The sequence below is a fragment of the Cydia amplana genome, chromosome 24, assembly GCF_948474715.1.
Source record: "Cydia amplana chromosome 24, ilCydAmpl1.1, whole genome shotgun sequence".
In the NCBI taxonomy this organism is placed as follows: domain Eukaryota; kingdom Metazoa; phylum Arthropoda; class Insecta; order Lepidoptera; family Tortricidae; genus Cydia; species Cydia amplana.
This window is the reverse complement of record NC_086092.1, coordinates 5,549,025-5,563,463: the sequence shown is the minus strand read 5'-3', so window position 1 is coordinate 5,563,463 and position 14,439 is coordinate 5,549,025. Positions and strand designations below refer to the sequence as shown.

The 14,439-nt window shown below is 36.3% G+C and overlaps 3 protein-coding genes across 5 annotated transcripts; 1 reads left to right on the top strand and 2 right to left on the bottom strand.

The window, feature by feature from the left end:
• Positions 1-1,774: 1,774 nt before the first annotated feature.
• Positions 1,775-3,075, bottom strand: LOC134659271 (chorion class high-cysteine HCA protein 12-like). Its single transcript, XM_063514922.1, has 2 exons — positions 2,920-3,075; positions 1,775-2,053 (listed from the first exon to the last, which is right to left on the bottom strand). The coding sequence occupies exons 1-2, from the start codon at positions 2,968-2,970 to the stop codon at positions 1,829-1,831; spliced, it is 276 nt and encodes a 91-aa protein (XP_063370992.1). The 5' UTR covers positions 2,971-3,075; the 3' UTR covers positions 1,775-1,828.
• Positions 3,076-3,272: 197 nt separating this feature from the next.
• Positions 3,273-14,053, top strand: LOC134659258 (chorion class high-cysteine HCB protein 13-like). Of its 3 annotated transcripts, none has more exons than XM_063514902.1 (2): positions 3,273-3,343; positions 3,862-4,165. In XM_063514902.1, the coding sequence occupies exons 1-2, from the start codon at positions 3,296-3,298 to the stop codon at positions 4,162-4,164; spliced, it is 351 nt and encodes a 116-aa protein (XP_063370972.1). In that variant the 5' UTR covers positions 3,273-3,295; the 3' UTR covers position 4,165. The 3 variants fall into 3 exon arrangements, with proteins under 3 accessions (XP_063370972.1, XP_063370975.1, XP_063370974.1); XM_063514905.1 differs by lacking the exon at positions 3,862-4,165 and adding an exon at positions 13,687-14,053 and having other exon boundaries at positions 3,285-3,343; XM_063514904.1 differs by lacking the exons at positions 3,273-3,343; positions 3,862-4,165 and adding exons at positions 12,975-13,063; positions 13,687-14,053.
• On the bottom strand, positions 11,744-12,731 carry LOC134659268 (chorion class CA protein ERA.1-like). The gene is made up of 2 exons (XM_063514916.1): positions 12,644-12,731; positions 11,744-12,004 (listed from the first exon to the last, which is right to left on the bottom strand). The coding sequence occupies exons 1-2, from the start codon at positions 12,692-12,694 to the stop codon at positions 11,756-11,758; spliced, it is 300 nt and encodes a 99-aa protein (XP_063370986.1). The 5' UTR covers positions 12,695-12,731; the 3' UTR covers positions 11,744-11,755.
• Positions 14,054-14,439: the final 386 nt, after the last annotated feature.

The following is a 14,439-nucleotide window of genomic DNA, read 5'->3' as shown; positions in this document are numbered from 1 at the left end:
TATACGAGACTTAAGGATGACTCACGCTAGACCGTGCCGAGGCGTCCGACATGTCATTTTCTATGACGGCTAATCGGTGATCACGTGGTCCTTGCCATAGAAAACGAAGCGCCGGAAGCTCCGGCCTGGACACGACTCGGTCTAACGTGAGCTATCCTTTATATCGACCGGGATATGAACCGTGATTACCTACCTTTTATATTGTTTTCGAGCTCCCGATATTTCAACGTAGTTACATGCATCTTGTTTACGGGTAACTGAAGATAGCGGTCGGGTCACAAAGTTGTGTATCCCGGTCCATATAAGTCTAGTGAAACTAACCGCGTGAATCATTCAAAAATGTTATTTAAAAAAATTATGGACGGATTTTTTAAATAAATCCTTACCTAAATTGAAACGGATTATTTTTATTTCCTGGACCCTAGTACTAAACCCCTGTGTTCATGCACCCATTCATAATGACTAAATCTTATTATTATTGTTAGCCCGAAAATTTAAAGAAACATAAATTCTATTTTATTATAAATGCGAATGTAAGTCTGTCTGTCTGTCCGTTACATCTTCACTGTTAAACCACCGAACCGATTTTGATGAAGTTTGGCATGAAGATATATTCGAGAAGATCGAGACCCGTGGAAGGACATGGGTAGTTTATATCAATCATCATTATTATCACGCTTTCACGCAGCCGAACTCACGGGCCGAAGGTATAGTGCGTCAAGCAAATCTTGTCAGTAGCAATGTACTGCAAATTAAAGTAGGGTAACACCATGTAACACTCAAAGAGCAGAATTGCGCTAAGAAAAGCAGCAATGTACATCGAACCAAATGTGTTTATTTTTCCGCCCTTCATACGTCAGTTCGAGTGAATTATCATAACCTCAAATTTTAGTAATGTTTACCGTCAACGAGTATGATTGTACATTGTAGGCACCTTAGCTTTGCTTTAGGTCATGCATAATCTTCGTATTTAATGGTGACAGCAGAAATTTCTCTTGAAATAGAAACGATTCAGAATGTAAACAATAAGATGATGGCTGTCATTCACGATCTACATTCCACAGATAACACACAGATGACACGCGATTTTGGAATTATTCGAACACAGTGTTGCTAACCCGCGATTTTTCAAATTTGCCGCCTTTTACTACTGACAAGATTTGGTTGAACCAGTATAGTAAACTATGTTGCAATAGTATTTACTGTTTATCATTAATTGCACTAATTGTACATTTTGATGACTCAATGTCGTTGTTAAAGTATAAAAGTCACATATTACGTGTTTCTGGGTCATCGACGTCACATTGTTTACTGTGCTAAGCACGTTTTATGTAGACGCATATCATTTTATTTCTCGTAGGTACAGTCGTTGCTAAGCGGGCAAGGTGTTCAAAATTATCTTGACGCAACTTTATTGTTATGAGAATAAGAGCATGTCAAGGTAATTTTTAAAAACTCGCCCTCGCTAAGCAACTTCTGCTGCTGACTGTACTAAAGGTGGTTAATTGGTATTTTGTTAAGGTTTGAGTTTTTGATGGCGAATAGTTTTTTACAAAGATGTTTTTGACCTAGAGTTTATGGTAGTGATGGAAAAAAATGGTTAAATATATTTGGAGTAACCTCTAAAAATAGTTACATTAAGGGACAACGATATAAGTGTATCGATTAATATACACTTATACATATGTATTAGACAAGAATTTTAAAATTCAGGTTCAAGTCACTTGACTATTTGGCTTCTCAAGGAACAATGATTACAAAACAAACATTTAAAAAGTAATGAGCCGTTTAATAAAAAAAGACAATTCCACTATAACAGCATCCTGATTTAATTGCATCCGCATCCGCACTGTCCGCAGATGGACAGGGAGCCGCGGGCGGGCACGCATCCGCCGAAGTCGACGGAGCCGAGCACGGGCACGGAGCCGACCACGCATGTGTTGCCGCACGCGTCGATGTTGCCGGACACGCCCACCTGGCCGGTACCGGTGCCGCCGTATTGGTTGCAGCCGTACGAGATTTGGTTGCAGCCGCAGTTCTGGCTCAGAACCATCTGGTAGAAAAAATAATTAATAAAATATTAAAAATTATTCACGCTATTTATCGTATTTTTCGACCTTAGATCGTAAAATCACATATCTGCAATAAAACAGGTCATAATTTGATCCTCTTCCTTTGGAATCATACATACAGGTGACATTGGGATCGCAGCAGCATTACTTTTTCAGCATTGTCAATTTCCTTGATAAAATGAGTGACGGCTTGTTCTAAAAACGGCAGTAATGCAGCAGCGAGCGTACATATTTTATCAAGAAAATAAACACAGCCACTACATTTACACCTGCAGCAATGCCGCAACAGTAATACTGCTGCAGGGTCATCCGAATGTAACTTTAAGAGATCGAAGACTTTATGTCATTGCAACCACTTTAAACAAATGCTTAATATCGTTAAAAACCCCGAAAAAAAACACTAATTACCCGAATTTTATTTTGAACTCAAATCTTATACATAGCTAGTAGCATAAGTACCAGCTTATAGATTTTCAAAGTATACTATTGGAATGCTCTAAACGTCCAAAATAGTTTATTTTTTATTAGGGGACATCTTACACAGATCAACCTAGCCCCAAACTAAGCAAAGCTTGTACTTACTATGGGTGCTAGGCGACGATATACTTACTTATATATCTGTCTAAACACATACTTATATACATAGAAAACACCCATGACTCAGGAACAAATATCTGTGCTCATCACACAAATAAATGCCCTTACCGGGATTCGAACCCAGGACCATCGGTTTCACAGGCAGGGTCACTACCCACTAGGCCAGACCGGTCGTCAAAATTTGTCATTATTTTGATTAACTATACGTATATTTGTTATAATAACACCTAAATTAAAAAAAAATGTTTACCTGGAGCAGGCAAGCCTGGACGAAGATAGCGAGGACTACGAAGCGAGACATTTTACAAGAAACACTAATATTCTTTAAACAAAGATATTAGAATGAATTCCCTACAAATGGAAAATCCTTTTATACTGCCATTAAGTACGAAATGTAGAAATAGGTCAGCGATAACGCGGAAATAACTGTATACTCTCTTACAAAATTACTTAATTGGTTCTTAGTTTCATAACATCGTTACCTAAATATGTGAGATAAAAAACAATTTGTAACATACTTAATAGTTTTTTTAAGTTAAGTAATAAAAAACAGAACACTATAAAATATGAGAACTTTAACCTGAATAATCATTCTACGTTTGTGAAAGAAACCAGAAACTTAGAAAATGGCATCTAAGGTTGTTGTCATCTGCGCTTTTGCCTTTTTGGTCCAGGTATGTTTTTTTTGTTAATTAGACTTTTACTATTCCATTTTGGAAGGAATAGCGAAAATATTTATTTATTTTAAACTATTACACAAGAACAAGTAAAAAGTACAAAGGGCGGACTTAATGCCTTGAGGCATTTTCTACCAGTCAACCACGAAGATAATTATTTTATAAATTTTATTGTTATGAATTGTCTGTTCCTCAAGACTAATCAAGGCTTGAATATTTCAACAATCTTTTGAATAAGATAGTAAAAGATTTAACATGAGAAGTTAAGTTTATTAAAAATATAAACAATTAGCATTTGTCCGCAATCTCGTCTGCTTAATATGACAATAATTTCGGTGAGAAAAAAGTATCCTATGCTATGTCCTTTCCCGATAATTCATTGTTTTCATTTATTAATTTTTTGATACAGGTACTAGTAGGGTTAAAATAAAAAATCTAAATTTAATATTTTTTACAAAGCCTCTTGAGCTCTTTCACGAGTCAATCTATATCACTACTAAGTACGTTGTTTGTAGAGCATTGCCGCTCAGAGAAGCTGTGGTTGCCAATGCCAGTCCATCAGCATCCCCAGCAGCGGCGGCGACCTGAACATACAGGCTATCAGCCCCATCGTGCCGTCCGGCATCGCCGTCGCCACGGACCTGGACCTGTCCGGCGACCTGGACCTGTCCGGCGCGCTGCCGTACCTGAGCGCGGTGGCGTTCGAGGGCAAGTTCGACACCAGCGGCTCGGCGCCGGTGTGCTACGGCTGCGGGGACTGCGTCGCCATCACGCAGCAGATCGGCGGCTCCAGCGGATGCGGATGCGGCAAACGCTAAAGCCTCATTATTGTGTAAAACACCTACTCTATAAACATGCAAATATAAAATGCATTTCTCGTTGCTTATAAATTGTATTTTAAATCCACACTTTCGCAGCCTGTATATTTAGGTGGTAGGTTTTTGTCTTTCTCGAAGTAATTTTAAAAGAATATAATAAACGATCACCTTGCCCAGTCGGTATAATAAACCTGCCTATGATGATGGAACCTCGTGTTCGAATCCCGGTAAGAACATTTATTTGTGTGCTTAACACGTATATTTGTTTCTGAGTTATGGATGCATTCTGTATCTAAGTATGTATTTATTTAATTAAATACCTATCTAGTTATATCATCGCCTGGAACCGAATGTAGTTATAGTACAAGGTCAATCGTCTGTGCAAGAATATCCCCAAATATTTATTTATTTTATATACATATGTATTTTTAAACAAGGAAAACGTTTATATTATAAGTTTGCTAATTATTCTAATTAAGTATATTAAAACTACGGGTGGCCAGACTGTTTGGCAAATTTAGTCACGGCACACTGGGTAGAATAAACATTACGTTTATGCATTTATTCCGTTTATGTCATTATAGGTAATGGATGCATACGTATAGGATCAGAGTGCCGTGGCCGAAATGGCAAAAACGGGGAGCCTTTTTATGTCATATTATTTGTCCGTTTCTTAACTTTATTTATTTATATACCTACTATGTCGGTGGCAAACAAGCTTGCGGCCCGCCTAATGGTAAGCAGCCTCCGTAGCATGGACGCCTGCAACACCATAGGTGTTGCCTGTTGAAAGAAAAGTACAGACAGCGATAAAAGCTTGTGCCCAAAAAGAAATTTTAGATACAACGCTCTTTGTAAACACTATGTTGATTTGAGACCTACCTTTTTTCCTACTGTATTAATGTACGGAATCCTCTATCATGCGTGATTCAACACACACTGTCGAGTTTAAGTCTTAGTTAGCATGCACTACTGGCTCGGATTTATATTACTAATTTAGAGATTGTAATGTTCAACAATGGTAGGTTATTACTTGAAGGGCGTTTGCTTTTTTCGTCGCGAAAAATTTATAATATAAACAACATCATGACATATCGGACGATATGTTACGGCTCCACCCTGCTTCTCGCGGCGTGCTTTACGGCGGCCATTTTGGCTGCTAAGAAACGGGTAAGATAGTTCTCTGAACCTACTGCGAAAAGCGAAATTTCTTTATCTACATCTCTATCGCTTAAATATTTTAGCGATGTAGAGGCAATTAGTTGGACGAACGAAATACCTGAGAGGTGTGCAGCAGGGCGCGAAAACTTGGCTTTCACTTGTTTTGGTGCGAAACGTTGAGCGTATAACAATAAGTCGATTCTGTCGCACAAGACACGATATAAAAATCATCTCGACAGTATCTCATGTGCGAGTTTGAGTACCCATCTTTTACAAGCTTTTATTTAGTTTCACCTGTCCCGTTGTCGGTCTGTAATCAAATCTTGCAAGTTAAATTTGATCCACTTCCCGGTTTCCGATTGAGCTGAAATTTTGCATACACATGTAAGTCGGGTGACAATGGAATAATATGGTACAATTGAGCAGATCTGATGACGGAGACAGGAGGTGGCCATAGGAACTCTGTGATGAAACAACGCAACGCAACCTAATTGTGTTAGGGGTTTTTAGAATTGTCTCGATGAGTATTAGTTGTCGTCGTAAGAAAAGTACAGTCAGCGATAAAAGCTTGTACCAAAAATGAAATTGTTGCCTAAAACTTATTTCTAACTGTATTAGGTGATTTAAAGGGACAGGTAGACATATATTCCAGGCCACTGTTGTGGCGAATTCCTACCAAGGAATTTGTATACGGGCATTTCTATTTAAAGTTGTACCCTCGACTTTTTCGCATGTCCCCTTACATTTTTTGCGATTTACTCTTAAGACGAATTTTTTAACTGGGTAAATGATGTTTTTTGTTGAAATATATTATATGGACACATCATTTATTAAGTTTAATGCTCAATAAATTACTTTTTTCTTACTTAAAATCAGGTTTTTAGATATGATAAAATCACCCCGTAGTACTGTCCCCTTCAGCGACTTCAACTTTTGATGGACTTTTACACATATTTTTTCTATGAAGGCAACACCAAGTAATGCATTCCTGGCATAGTTTAAATGTTGAAAAATGTGTAATTGATGAAAAACAGCTTTAAAAACATCAATAATAGGGTCTAAATTCGATAAAACCGTTGTCCTCCCAAAACAGCGAATCGGACATAGTCCGGGTTGGTTACGCAGTTTTCGCCAAGTAGCGAAATATTTTTTACCAACATTTTAGGTTTTATTTTATCCTGGCAAACCTGTGACCATAGATAAAGCTTATTTAAACGTTCAATTTGATTTTAAACGGTCAAAATCGCGACCATCGTGGCCTGCTGGTGTTGACATGTAATTTTACTCAATGTTTTGTCCGTTTTGTTCAACAGTTTATGCAGCTTAAACCTTAAGTAACTGAAATACTGTTTATAATAAATAAAACTATGTCTCATACAGTTATTTTTCAAGTAAATAAGTTGAATATTGTGGTTAGTTTTGTATTATTTTGAATATGTTTAATTCTGGCCCAGACAAATCGTTACGTCCGTTTGGTAACAATTTGAAGCGTAACATATAGCCGGACTAGAAAAATGTAACCAAACGGACACGGTAAAGTCGCACGCACATTGAGTATATGTAGTTTTTACCGTGACTTTGTCTGTACTTATTTAATTCATGTGCAATTAATAAGTAATATTTTATGAAGTAATATTGAGTTTTATTATGTTTAAAACTCTATCTACTGATTTTAGTACATATATTGTAGTCCTTTTATCATTCACTGAGTATTTGTGTAAATTTTTGATAATTGTGATCTCGTCTTTACTTTGTCCATTAAGTTACATGGGTGTCCATTTGGAAATGTCCCCTTGTTTTCAAAAGTATTTATTATAGTCCGTCAACCAAATCTTGTCAGTAGCAATGTAAAGCAAACTAAAGTAGGGCAACACTCAAAGAGCAGTATTGCGCTAAGAAAAGCAGCAATGTACGTCGAACCAAAGGAATTTTTTTTTCCGCTGAGCGCGCCCTGCGTACGCCAATTCAAATTGTCACTCGCGGTTTATTGAAAAAATTTGAAACGGACGGACAAATTAAAAGCGATGTTAAAACAATGTTAATCAAAATGATGAACAAATTTGAAGATATCAAAAACAACTCCCTATCGTAGTGCTTATATTCTCTTTGTTCCCTATCTATGTCTTCTAAGTTTACTAAAATAAAATCATATCAAAATGCAGATAATTAGATAGTGCATATATTTGTTATTAAACTTTATTTACTTATCAAATGGAAAAATCATTTATTTACAAACAAGATATATACAGTGTATTACTAAAAGAAATTAAAAACAATTAATTACAATATAATATGCCACTTGTTAATGTAAATTAGTGTACTCTTCTGGATGAATATGACATACCTGTGTAATTTTTTTGATTGGTATATATTGTAAAATAGGATTACATATTGAAAATAAAACAACTGATATTTGGGTGTTTATTTAATTTAAAGGTAAATAAGATAAGGGTCACTTTAGCTTACACTATAATTCAGGTCATTATTTGAAAAAATATAATGAAGTTACCAATGTTACCGGGTCACTTCAACCAAGCATAATACTCTGTAGTATTCTATTGCATCTTTGTAAATAGTCACAACTGATTGCTGAAAATATTAGACATGTGGGCCTATGGACGGTTTCCAGGACACAATTTATGGTCTTGTTGGATAGATTTAGGCATACGTTTTAATTTTATTTATGCCTTTTAACCCTAAAACAAAAAAACTGAACATAATCTTAAAAGTTCGAAAGAGTTCTTCCATGTACTTGTCATAACCTCAATTTTTAGTAATGTTTACCATCAACGAGCATGATTGTACATTGTAGGCCCCTTAGCTTTGCTTATTCTCATTTAATGTATTAGTATTTAATGGTGACAGCAGAAATATCTCTTGAAACAGAAACGATTCAGAATGAAAACCAAATGAAAACAAATAAGGTGACGGCTGTCGTTCACGAATTTCACGATCCACATTCCACAGATAAAACACAGATGACACGCATTTTGGAATTATTCGAACACAGTGTTGCTAACCCGCGATTTTTCAAATTTGCCGCCTTTTACTACTGACAAGATTTGGTTGACGGACTTTATTGTTTATTTAATGTTTAAAAGCTAAAATATTTATTTTTTTTGACAATAATCACATGTTTTGTTAATTCTAATGATTGTTATTCGTCACATGGCAGTAATACCAATAACTATTTAATAAACCTAAAAATAAGGTACGATTTGGGGTCACCTCGTAACCAAACCACCTAAAGTTCCCTTTTATGAAAAATGTTTGTTCTAAATCGGTCAATAATGATTGTTTTTAGTTTGTTTATTAACAGTTCTAAGCTTTGAACATAAAAATATTTGCTTCAAGTATGTCGTTTACTTACTACATCAAAAACTATTTGTAACCAAACGGACCGCAAAAAACCTCCCTCATCCTATTAAATATTAATTTTAACTGATTTATCCTAAAAATATGACGATTCTCTTTAGTGTTTGGTAAACTAGAATATATTTACTCATATAATTACATGAAAAAGTACCAAATAACCCAAATTATATTTTCAACTCGTCAAGTGAGTCATGGTACAACTTTAAATAGAAATGCCCATACACCGTAAAGCGGGACACGAGCCACTTTTCACAAGATTTGATAACTTTTTCATGCTAACACATCGCTTTACACACAATACACATCTTAACCGGGGTTTTAGCCTACTTCCGGTTCGTAACAGTAAGTGGTAGGTATGGTTACCAGCACTACAGTGCCATAATATTATACTAATTATTCAATTCAATTCAAGATATTTATTAATTATTAAAAATTATGTTTAAGGTTTACTCTGCCGATTTTGAACATATCGAACTAACTTACTACAACCCCAAGTATATAGCGTACATGAATGTGAGTGCGCGACGACACAACCGCCGGGACCCGACACACTATCTCAGTGCGCACTTTGAGATCTTAGAACCTCTTGGAAATAATGTTACCGTAAGTTTCTCAAATTTTTCTTCCATCAGAAAGTATTTAATTTTTTTCTCCTATCAGATAGGATAAACGTATGGTTTTCATCGAAGGATCAAAAGAGCTACCGATTTGCAATTTGCGTAAGATTTTTCTCTATTTACTTTTTAATGATAATTTGACTACTAAGTCTAATCTACTTACTGTAGATTGCATACTGCGAGTTCCGAGGATTCCGAGAAATGGAAATATAGGGGGCACACTTGTGCGTCAATTAACCAAGTCCTTAACTACATACATATTTATTTATTTAATCATTATTGCACCAAAATTAAACTTATCGTACAAAAGGCGGGCTTAAATGCCAAAAGCACGCATGCAAAGTTTTAATGCAAAACGTATTTTTGTAAGTCTCCCTCTGACAGACTGTAATTGTATTTTACAGGTAAACTGGTATCTCTATGAGTTCCTAAGCAACGAGTATCGTCGCAGTTTTGTGGAGGGGCATTATAATCTTTGCGATTTTTTATTTAACGATGTTCTCGGCGCCTTTGTTAAGGAAAAACTTGACCATGCTTATAGAAAATGTCCGTTTCCAAAGGTGAGTGCTTATACTTATTATTAGAAATCATTATTGGCAATAACAGTTTTGAATGATTCACGGTTAGTTTCACTAGACTATATCGACCGGAATATGAACCGTGATTACCTTGCTGTGAACAAGATGCATGTAACTGCTTCGAAATATCGGGAGCTCAAACAATACAAAAGAAAACAATACAAAAGGTAATCACGATTCATATGTATGTTAGTCTGTAAGTATTTGTAATATGGACCTGATTTAAATTTCTAAATAAATAAATAAAAATAAATATCCCGGTCGATATAAGTAATTATTGGCAATATTACCCAGTGGGGAGCAAGGTAGGTTACATATTACTGTAAGTACATGTATAATTACGTGATAAATTTATAACTATAAGTGATAAATTTCCCTCATTTGTTTCAGGCTGTGTATCACTTGGAAAATATTTCTATTCCGAACCTACCTCTTTTATCCGCGTTCCCCTTTCAAAAGGGTCGTATGTTCGTCAATTATACAATTACCCAGCGAGGTGGCATCAAGGAAAGATTATTCAATGTACATGCAGATATGATGATCAAGATGAAATTCCAGTAGATAGATAATTCTGTTTGCTTCTAGTGCACGTTCGTGTTTGGCTCACGGTTAACTTTTAAGGATGTCTCACAATAGACCAGGCCGGGGCCGGGCCGGAGCTTTCGGCGCTTCGTTTTCAATGGAAAGCACTACGTGTCGCCGATCAGCCGTCAGAGAAAATGACATGTTGGATGCTTCGGCACGGGCCCGGCCGAGCTAGCCTAGTGTGAGTCATCCTTTACTTTAACTTAGCGTTGTCATAAATTCACTTCAAATTCACTTTTAGAATGAATTTTCCTCTTGATATTTGGAGATATAATTATATTTTATTCATGAACCTATAATATTACGGACAGAGTTTCGCTTACAACACAACTGTGATTCCAACATCCACCAGTTTCTAAGTATTTACGCGTGACACACACACATTGACAGCCCACATCCACCAGTTTGCCGTCAGACGAATCGAAACGTCATTGAAGTAAACATGTCGAAGAAAGATATAAAATATGCCGGCATGCGTAGCTAAATCCTGCTAGAATTGTACCGATCGAAAGAAAAAAAGTTACGGAATAACTTTTCATACTTAAGTTTATCAATTAGTACGTAAAATCACTATAATTTGTTGTTTATAAATTATCAAACTGCAAAACAGGAGTGTGACCAGTAACATGAATAGGGTAATTTCCCGAAAGTAGGGTAATTGATACCCTTCTTATTAAATCATTATGTATTAAGAGATCATTTAGGTAAATGGTTAAATTATTGATTATGCATTTCAAACTAGGTCGGTATGGTAATTTCCCGATACTAAGGAGCGATACTTAACGTTTGTTTGTTATGTATTATAATTTTTTTGTTGAAAACCAGATATGTTTCAAGTTAAATGTATAAATTAAAAAAAACATGACGAACTGATTTCATTACGATGCTAAATATCATTAGGTATTGAAAATAATGTTTGCACAAAGTAATTGTGCAATATTGCGCATTTTCAAGACCTATAAAATCAGATACGTACACACCTATTTTATTGTCTAACGTAAAACTGTCCTAATTTTTTTATTTGAAAACAAGGACGATGTTAAAAATAATTGTTTCACCATTAGGGGAGAATTTGTGTTACATGGTAACACTCGTCTACACGCACACATTCAAACCGTCCGCCATTGCAGTGTCACAGTTTGTCTTAGGTGACAGTCCGTCCGTAATATTCTAGGTCCATGATTTTATTTTAATCTTTTTTGTCTAAACTATAGCAATAAAACAAATTATTTAATATATTTTTTATTACAAATTCCTTAAGTCAAATTAGAAAAATCACTGACATCCGCATCCGCACTGTCCCTGGATGGACACGGAGCCGCAGGCGGGCACGCATCCGCCGAAGTCGACGGAGCCGAGCACGGGCACGGAGCCGACCACGCAGGTGTTGCCGCACGCGTCGATGTTGCCGGACACGCCCACCTGGCCGGTGCCGGTGCCGCCGTACGAGCCGCAGCTCTGTGAGCTCAGTCCGGACGAACCATATGAGTACTGGTTGCAACCGCAAGTCTGGCTCAGAGCCATCTGTGATAAATAAACAAGGCCATTAATATGAAATTAATTTACGTAAATAAATTATTTTTAGGAATGTAATATTTAACAGCAAACATACAAAATGTAACGTAAAATAATGACGGTCCCGAGTCAAAATAATTAGAGGCTTAGTATCTTGAGCTATTATTCTGAGTTAATACGATATTATTAAATGCTTATTGATGGTATAAAAATTGTTCTAACGGTTATAATATGCAACAAAAGGATCAGATGAAAAGCTTACGATCCTCAAAAATATCAGGAGGCCTAATAGCCAAGGGGTCAATTCATCGCTTGCGCTACGATGACGAAACGCTTTATGTGTCTCTAACACTCTTCCCTATTAGTGAGGGAGCGTAAACGATTGGCATGTGGGCTACGCACCCTTGTCACTAAACAGGTTGAAAACCTCACATGTTGCTTTTTTAATGGAAAACCATTGGTCAGGTACCTAAGGTAAACGTACAAGTGCTCGACATGCTAATGTCCAATAGCTGACACCCTGCTGTCACCTCTATTGACAATGACTTAATTTCCAAGATGACATGTACTGGGACCGCGTCGAGCACTATTGCGTTTACCTTATAATATAAAATATAACACTTATGTAAACTGTACAGATTTGTTTACCTGGAGCAGGCACGCCTGAACGAAGATAGCGAGGACTACGAAGCGAGACATTTCAGTAAAAATACTAATATTCTTTAAACAAAGAACTTAGAATGATGTCCCTGTATTTTGAAGACTCTTTTATACTGACTTCATGTGCGTAATGAAGAAATAGGTCAGCGATAACACAGAACTGACTTGCTGACTAAATATACTTAATGAATCTCAGTGTCAAAATATCGTTACTGAAATATTCGTGATAAAATACAATTTGGTAACATAATTAATTGTTTTCTTTGTGAAGTAAGAAGGATACAATTGTAGTATAAAATACGGAGGCTTTAACCTAATTATTCATTCTTGGTTTGTGAACAGACTTAGGAAGAAGCAAAAATGGTTTTCAAAGTTGCCATCATTTGCGCTTTTGCCTTTTTAGTACAGGTATGTACATATCAAGTTCCTCCTACGTATAATAATCTGATTTATATTTTTTATTTAATCCGAATATTTATACCTCAGTCCGATTGATGCTTATTTTAAAGACTATGAACTCTAAGCACTAGAAATAAAGTAGAATTTTACTAATGCTGTAATTATGTTATGCGATTTGCTATACAGGTCAGGTCAAAAAAAGTTGGGGCGATAAAATAAAAGATTCACTTTAAAAAAACATACCTACAATGGTTTCAGGTTTGTATAGTTACGAAACTAACTTAATCTACATAAATTTAAGTGCATTTTAATAGACAGATACATTTCTAAAACATAAAAAACTGTATAGGTACCTATTATTTATACGAGATGAATTAATCTAGATTCGCTCTTGATTAGCCAAACCTGTAAAATGCTAAACCAGTAAAATCAAATTTTCATGAGCGTTAAATTTATTTGCAATATGTTAGAATAGGGAAACAAATTGTATGGTAATGGTATGGTATATGTTTATTTGACTAAAGCCATTATATTTTCAATATATTGCTGTTTCTAAGTCTAATTCGCTTACTTTATGATCAGAATGAGGTACATGACTTTGTACTTATACGTATAACTCTTGTTTGTTTTAGAGTATTGCTGGACAGAAGTGCGGCTGCAGCTGCCAATCGATCAGCATCCCCAGCAGCGGCGGCGACCTGAACATACAGGCTATCGGCCCCGTCGTGCCGTCCGGCATCGCCGTCGCCACGGACCTGGACTTGTCCGGCGACCTGGACCTGTCCGGCGAGCTGCCGTACCTGACCGCGGTGGCGTTCGAGGGCAAGTTCGACACCAGCGGCTCGGCGCCGGTGTGCTACGGCTGCGGGGACTGCGTCGCCATCACGCAGCAGATCGGCGGCTCCAGCGGATGCGGATGCGGCAAACGCTAAGCCTCATTATTGTATAAAATACTGTATAAACATGCAAATATAAAATGCATTTCTCATTGCTTATAAATTGTATTCTTAATCCACACTTTAGCAGCCTGTATATTAAGGTGGTAGGTTTTTGTATTTCTCGAAGTAATTTTAAAAGAATATAATAAACGATCACCTTGTCCAGTCGGTAATAAACCTGCCTATGAAGATGGAACCTCGTGTTCGAATTCCGGCAAGAACATTTATTTGTGTGCTTTACACGTATATTTGTTTCTGAGTTATGAATGTATTCTGTATCTAAGTATGTATTTATCTAATTAAATACCTATCTAGTTATATCATCGCCTAGAACCGAATGTAGTTATAGTACAAGGTCGATCGTCTGTGCAAGAATATCCCCAAATATTTATTTATTTTATATACATATGTATTTTTAAACAAGTAAAACTTTTATATTATAAGTTG